The sequence below is a fragment of the Dipteris shenzhenensis genome, chromosome 16 (assembly GCF_047967505.1).
Source record: "Dipteris shenzhenensis isolate YYH24624 ecotype China chromosome 16, Dip_SZ_1.0, whole genome shotgun sequence".
Taxonomy (NCBI): Eukaryota; Viridiplantae; Streptophyta; class Polypodiopsida; order Gleicheniales; family Dipteridaceae; genus Dipteris; species Dipteris shenzhenensis.
This window is the reverse complement of record NC_141611.1, coordinates 18,455,316-18,463,218: the sequence shown is the minus strand read 5'-3', so window position 1 is coordinate 18,463,218 and position 7,903 is coordinate 18,455,316. Positions and strand designations below refer to the sequence as shown.

General features: G+C 42.0%; 1 protein-coding gene across 2 annotated transcripts; it reads left to right on the top strand.

Moving 5' to 3' along the window:
- The first annotated feature begins 4,002 nt into the window (after window positions 1-4,002).
- On the top strand, window positions 4,003-7,694 carry LOC147892645 (pentatricopeptide repeat-containing protein At4g18520, chloroplastic-like). Of its 2 annotated transcripts, XM_087387463.1 has the most exons (3): window positions 4,003-4,640; window positions 4,720-6,723; window positions 6,825-6,986. In XM_087387463.1, the coding sequence occupies exons 1-3, from the start codon at window positions 4,587-4,589 to the stop codon at window positions 6,843-6,845; spliced, it is 2,079 nt and encodes a 692-aa protein (XP_087243589.1). In that variant the 5' UTR covers window positions 4,003-4,586; the 3' UTR covers window positions 6,846-6,986. The 2 variants fall into 2 exon arrangements, with proteins under 2 accessions (XP_087243589.1, XP_087243588.1); XM_087387462.1 differs by having other exon boundaries at window positions 4,720-7,694.
- The last annotated feature ends 209 nt before the right edge of the window (window positions 7,695-7,903 follow it).

Genomic DNA, 7,903 nt, shown 5'->3' with positions numbered 1-7,903 from the left:
TCTTTGAAAATTATATTGTAGGATGCTCTTTTGAATATGTATATATGTATATATATATTTATACTTGTCTAGTGGGTCAATTTTTCTCCATTGATCTGTGTATAGCGGGTTGTTCCCACTCTTTGTAGGTTCGTCATGACTTTAGGGAATTTTACTTAGTACACCCTCCAACTACTTATGTTGGCTTCATCCAGGTGCATCATCATTTGGATGCTATAAGCCTATTGATAGGCTTAAATTTTTTGAGATCCTTGATAACATCCCTTCTAACATAGCATGCTAAGTCTAGGTCATCATGGATGTCTTCGTGCTAGCACACCTCGTTAGTCATTACTGCAAAAATCCCAATCTAGCAAAGATGACTACAAATTTTCAGCTAAAATCTAAACACTTGGCAATATTAGCAAGCATTTCCATGCCAAGAATCATCACATTGTTGCTCTGACCACAATACCAAATCTCTAGGACAAGTCACAAATCCTGAGTGAGATGGTTCATAAAAGTCAAGGTCCTTATGATGAGTCATTCTAAGATATGCTAGCTACCTTTCAAATCCCAACACCAATTAGATGAAGCACAAATTGAGATGTTGCACCAATTAAATGTAGCTTCTCATTGGCTTTATGAGCATAAAACTAGTCTCCTCTCTAGTATTTAATTAGAGTTATTTCCTTGCTTTGCTACTCAAGTTTTGTTCATTGATATAAGCAGAAATGCCACTATAGGTCTAGCCATCACCTTTTTGGATGCTTATGCTTTCAAGGACATAACGATCAAAGTATGTTTTAGCATAACCATATAAGAGTAGTCATTCTTGGGATTTTATGTAGATATTGGGGTTTCCTAAGATACCCCATGTTTTCACATTTTTTGCATTTAGTGTGTCCATTTTGTTCTTTTTTGAAGTACTTTATGTTATATCCTTGTAATTACTACAATCTAACTTGTTTTGGATTGAGCTATAGATATGATCACAGATGGCATATCCCTTGGTTAGAATCAAGATGGCAACATAGAGTTTGTGATAAACACAGATGTCTAGTAGCTTGGGATACTTAGTATAAGTAAAAACATAGGGTTGTGAGTATTAGCCCAATGGCATATCTAGAGCCTTCTGCAAGTCACTTGGGCTAATATGTATAACTTTAAATTTGACGTATTTGCCCTAAAATTAGCATGAGTTTATCATACAAGCGCTGAATTTATCCCCCCAAGTACTTAAATCGATTGCTTCAAGTCATTTGGACCTATCTATAAGGTTGGATTTTTCAAATTCTAGATGGTTAAAAACATATATATGAAGTTAATGTATACTTAAACCCATTGAAGCTTTGAAAAAGGTAGCATGGGCTAATATTTGTAACTCTATATTGGGCAAAGTTTTGCCTAATGACATACACTTCCACAGCTATGTCCTTGAAAGATTCATCCAATGACCTACACTTTCCTAACTCTTACCTTGAATCAGTATGTGATCCTAGAGATGATGGTTACTATTGGTGGAAGATTAACGTTTGCTATTATCATTGTGATCTTATTTAAAGTTGTTAAAAAATGGAATAATTAAATGGTAATATAGTACTAGTTGATCACCCTATCTCTAGTTTGCATTTTAGTATGAATGAGTTATATGACTATCTTAAAGTGATTTTCTTTTGCACACATAGGGAGGGTTATTTAGTTCACATGCCATTCCATTTTATTGAACTTTGCATAGCCCATCTGGTTTTTATACATGTGCTAACATGAGTGGGATGCACTCAGTGGCATCAATTCCTATGGGATTATTTGATGTGGGATGGCAATGATTATTAAAGTTGATAGAGGATAAGATAGTGATGAATGCTGCAAGAGTGATTCAGTGAGATCAACCAATGAGAGAAGATATCTTGTCAATGAGGGTTTGGGACCTAATGAGAGAGTGAGATTACTAATGGAGTATGCATGATATTCCATTGGTTGCATAGTTCATGAAGGTCTAAGCTCTACCTAAAGGGGACTATTTTTTAAAGTAGCATGTATAGGTCACAAGCACTACACTTACCTTGTCACATATGGCAAATTGAGCATAATCCATTTGCCTTTTGTATTCTATATCAACATGGAGTATGCACTCCACTATATTGATTTTGGCTCTATGGCACTTATTTCTATGGGTGATAAAGGGTTATAGTGTTAATTAGCATAGGATTATCATAGAATAGAAAGGCGGTTATGATTGCCAGCATGATGATAGGCAGTCATGGAGTGGATTACCTTTTCCTAATGAGTGAGAAATTGTGTGAGAGATGAGGGTAATGGTGGAGCATCAATATTAATTAGGTAATATATGGGTTTCTACATTTTTGTTCACTTTCTCTCGCATTGCCGTGTGGTAGTAGCCCATAGTTGTGTCCTATAATGGGGATCTATAGGATGGTTTTAAACGTGCCATCTACATTATGCATGTCAATTTATAGTTGCACTCCATGTGCTCACATGCAATCAAATTCACTCAGCTCACTCACTTTGTTGTGCACTTGCATTGGTGCAACTTGATCCAAAGTTATTTATGTGCAAGGGTCTCAACTCCACCCTCATGAGGGACACTTATGTGGAAGGGTCTTGGCTCACCCTTATGAGTCAAATTTTATGGTATGATAAAGGGACAATTAGTTCTAAAAAGATGTATCGTCTTTTGGGTCTTCCAAATGTGATACTAGGACTATGAATCTCGTCAAGTTGATCATTTCCTATTGTTACTTCATCTTCATTTGAGTTGTGAAAAAAAGGTATGATCATGTTTGTAAAAGAAGATTTTGTCCTACAAGACCGATTTCAATCATCCAAGGTTAAGCAAGTTGGCCCTTCTTAGAAAGCAAGGACCTAAGGAAAGGATTTTCATGAGGGAGAGGGCTTCCACTTAAGGAAAGGGGCTTTCTAGATTTCTGAAGGATCGAGTGGAAAGGGGAGGTGGTTGTGGCCACACACAAATGGTGTTGACGTGAGGTGTATTGCAGCACTTGCAACATGCATCAACATTGGTTGTTGATGCATTTATTGTCTTGCACTCCAGTTGAAAAGATGGTTAACACCCATGACCCCAAGCCCCCTCTACCTCTTAACTTTTCCATTAATTAATACATTTTTCAATTCTTTTCATTTAGAGGGACCTACTTGGATCTCACTTCATTCCTCCATTAGTTTGAGCATCCATACTTTCCATAGACCTAAATTCCATACATATGATGTAACCTAAGGAGAAAGGCAATTGAAAAGGTCATTATTTTTCAATCGAGAAATTGAAGTTTCTTATGTGTATAAAGGTGGAATATCCCAATTACGCTAAGGTCAAAGGGATGGGTTGCAAATTTTATTCAAAGGGGTGATATGGCATCCATTACGTACTCATGAGTTCCAAGATGTTGTGTAAAAAAGTAGACTAAAAGGGTTTTAAATTCGTACCCTCACAAACAAGGGTGGGCTCAAGTGGAGCTTTGATGGAGGAGTGTCGCCACTGTACGATGTCTACATAGCAAGAACAACCGCTCCTTGAAAGTGTGGGCTGGTTATTCACTATAACGGAATCTTGGAGCCTACCAAAGGCCTTCAATTCATGCTGCCTTGTGACCACAGCTGAGCTTGGGGGGGGGCGTTCGTTGGACAATTCAAAATCGAAGGATTTTGGGGACACCCTTTTGCAAGTCGGGCGTCCCTTGGTCATCTAAGAGGGCGTCCCTGCGCTCATGCTAAAGATGGAACTCTAGTAGGGGGATGCTAAGCCAGCATAGTGAAAAGCACGTCCCCATGAAAGACTTTGTGATTCCAACATTACCCACGACGTGACAGGGTTGTTGCAGGTCGTTTTAGCCAATTGAAAAGAAGCTCGAAGACTGTGTGCGCACCAATTGCAGGGCTTGGGCATTGGAATGCCGAGTCAGCCATTGGAATGCCGGGTCAGCCAGACAAGGGGTCGAATGCGAAGCATTTTGGAGCCATGGGGATGGAGATCCTCAAAGAGAAGGATGCCCTCATTGATAGGACTCCTTTATTGACTTCCTCCCTCACTTCTATCTTTGAACTCTTTTCAATTAGAGATACAGAATGTAAAATGAGCTCGGTTATCATCGTTTTGGTCTATGCAGACTTTAAGGGACGGCGTGTAGAGCTAAGAATATAAGACCCAATTGATCCTAAAAGCTATAATTGATTTTGTCCCTATCGCCCTTCACCTCATAGCGATGATGATCGATATACAGGTCTCAGAGCTCCCTGCCATACTTCTTGTGCAACTATGCAGGCCTCTCGCCGTACGGATCCATGGGCCGGGGTTTTTCCTACACACTCCGACTGGTCGGCAGCTCATCTGCCCAGCCCCTACTCCCCCATGGCTTAGCCCGCATACAGTGGAGCAGTGTGGAGCGTTCCGGTACTGCCGTATTTTGCAACGGCCCAAATTGGGAAAACCCGGCTAAGCTTTTCCTCCTGAATTTACATGGCCACTTAATCGGATACAGAGGGCTGTACTAAAGTCTTTTTCTGGGGACACCCACTTCTCGCAGTTGGTATTGGTATTCATTGGTCACGCTTCGCAGCTAGTTCAATTTATGGAAGCAGTACTTCATCGATCCTTCCCAATGGTGGGACGACCGACAGAGCAAGTAAGAGTTGAACTGAATGATTTTCACATGTAAAGCTGTGCATTGGCGAGTCTGACGATTGTCTTGTAAATCTTAACAGCAAATAAACCCCGGATCTGCAGATGTCGCTATGATAGACGGCTTGTGTAATCCAGGTTGGGTTAAAGATTTGCTGGAGAAAAAAGTCAAAGCATCCACTGGTCAGGCCCAAGATTGTGGCCAGGTCAACTTCAGGTCCGGAGTAAAGGGAGATGCATCTAAAGCACAAGAACTGAGCAAAAAGAGTGCCTGGGAAACACTCAGCTTAGAGGAGGCACTCACATCTGTGGAACAGATGCCCCAGTTACCTTCAGTTCAGCACCTTACGTGCATCCTGCATAAATGCAGAACATCAAAAAATCTAGCGTATGCCAAGCGCTTGTATGCCTTCATGTGCCGAATTGGGTTGGAAGATCATAGATCTCTTGGGAACTACCTTGTCCCAATGTTCGTAGAAGTTGGTAGCATGTGCGATGCGCAACAGGTTTTTGACAAATTGGTTGATCGGAATGTGTATTCTTGGAATTCTCTCATCTGGGGTTATATCAAATGTGGGGAATCACAGCATGCCCTCCATCTCTACCAGAAAATGCAACGAGATTCTGTATGTGCTGACAAGCATACCTTTGTGGCTGTACTGAAGGCTTGTGCCAGACTCAAAGGTGCAGAAAGAGGCCGCGAAATACACATCGAGATTGCCAGTAAGGGGCTTGAAAGAGATCTTTTTGTTGGCAGTGCCTTGGTGGATATGTATGCCAAATGTGGCTGGCTTGGAAAAGCACGGCAAGCATTTTATAAGCTGTCAGTCCGAGATGAGGTCTCATGGACTGCACTAATGGCAGGGTATGCAGAGCATGGGCTTGGTGAGGAAGCGCTGAAATGTCTCGAACAGATGCAACTGGAGGGTCTCTCTCCAAATGCTGTCACATTTGTGTGCAGCTTGAAAGCTTGTGGCAGCATAGGAGCCATAGACAAAGGCCAAGAAATACATGCTGAGATTGCCAAAAAAGAGCTGGAAAAGCACCTTCTTGTTGGCAGCACCTTGGTGGATATGTATTCCAAATGTGGCTCGCTTGTAGAAGCACAGGCAGTGTTTGACAGGCTGCCAAGTCGAGATGAGATCTCGTGGACTGCACTAATTGCAGGATATGCTGAGCATGGTCTTGGTGAGGAAGCACTGAACTGTCTTGAACAGATGAAACTGGAGGGCCTTTTTCCAAATGCTGTCACATTTGCTTGCATCTTGAAAGCTTGTGGCAATATAGGAGCCATAGATAAGGGCCGTGAACTACACACAGAGATTGCCAGAAAGGGACTGGAAGAAAATATTGTTGTTGGCAGCACCTTGCTGGATATGTATATCAAATGTGGCTCGCTTGCAGAAGCCCGGGAAGCATTTGACAAGCTGCCAGTTCGAAACGAGGTCTTGTGGACTGCACTTATGGCAGGATATACTGAGAATGGGCTTGGTGAGCAAGCACTGAACTGTCTTGAACAGATGCAACTGGATGGTCTCTCTCCAGATGCTGTCACATTTGTTTGCAGCTTGAAAGCTTGTGGCAGCATAGGGGCCAAAGACAAGGGCCAAGAAATACATGCTGAGATTGCCAAAAAGGGGCTGGAAAGACAGCTTTTTGTTGGCAGTACCTTGGTGGATATGTATGCCAAATGTGGCTCACTTGCAGAAGCACGAGAAGTATTTGACAAGCTGCCATTTCGGAATGAAGTCTCATGGAATGCATTAATTGCTGGATATGCCGAGCATGGGCTTGGGGAAGTAGCGCTGTACTGTCTTGAACAAATGAAACTGGATGGTGTTTCTCCAGATGCTGTCACATTTGTTTGCATCTTGAAAGCTTGTGGCAGCATAGGAGCCATAGACAAGGGCCGTGAAATACACTCCGAGATTGCCAGGAAGGGGCTGGAGGGACATCTTCTTGTTGGAAACACCTTGGTGGATATGTATGCCCAATGTGCCACACTTATAGAAGCAGGGGAAGCATTTGACAAGCTACCAGTTCAGGATGTTGTCTCATGGGGTGCACTAATGGCAGGATATGCCCAGGTAGGAGAAAGTGAAATTGTTTTCTATATGCTTGAGAGAATGAGAGGAGAAGGGGTAAAGCCAAACGTGGTAATAATTTCTATTGTTCTTGCTGTATGCAGTCACACGGGTCTAGTGAATAAGGGCCAGAAGTTCTTTGAGGCCATGAGCAAAGACTATGGGATCAATCCAACGATTGAGAACCTCATTGGTATGGTAGATCTCCTTGGCCGTGCAGGCCGATTAGATGAGGCGATAGTGATGGTAAAGAAGATGCCTTTCCAACCTAATATTGTGGTCTGGCTTACGCTGCTGGGTGCGTGTCAAAAGTGGGGTAAGGTGGAACTTGGAAGGTTGGCCTTTGAACATGCAATGCAATTGGATGGAAAGAATTCTGCAGCTTATGCGATGATGTCTAACATCTATGCAGACACTCACATGCAGGAGGAAGAGAGAATGGTTGAGGCAATGAAATTTAAAGATCAAGCGTGGAACAATCCAGGAAAGAGTTGTGGGACTGACATTTGTGGTGTTGTGCACTCACTTTAGATGGGGAAGATAATACATTCCCAAAGCAGAAGTGTATATGCAAAGCTGAAAATGAAGGAAATAGGCTAAAAGAAACATGGGTCTTGTGGGTACAGTGGAAAGCTGGCTGTTGCATGGGCCCTAATCAATATACCCAAGGGGGGCACCTATATGTGGTGTCCGGAATCTCCCTGGACTGTCGTTTGGCCACTGCACTTATACCAAAGATAGAACAGCGAACTATCCTTGTCAGAGGTCCAGGCAAGAAAGTGTGGTTGTGGCCCGTGGGGACTATTGATGACATGCATCCACAATAGTGTATGTCCCCTGTCAGGATATTTATGATGGAAAGATAGTGAGCTGTCTTCAGAGGGTGAATTTGAGCCAGTAAGTTGCCTTTACAAGATCATGAATCTGTTAAAGGGTGGTCTGTGAATTTTGTCCACATTCCATAAATGAAGATCTCAAACGTTGTCATTTCTGCACATTTTAGTCTGCGATTTTTTGATGCTTTTCTGGATGTGTGATTTTCTTACTATAGTCTTTTCTAATTATGTTCAATTGAATTCTGTGCATTTGTGCTTGATAACTGACCTGAACTTGTGAAAATGTGAAATAAATTGAGCCTTTTAGTACTGTGTCTAAATAGGCTTTTAACAAATGTGAACATTTG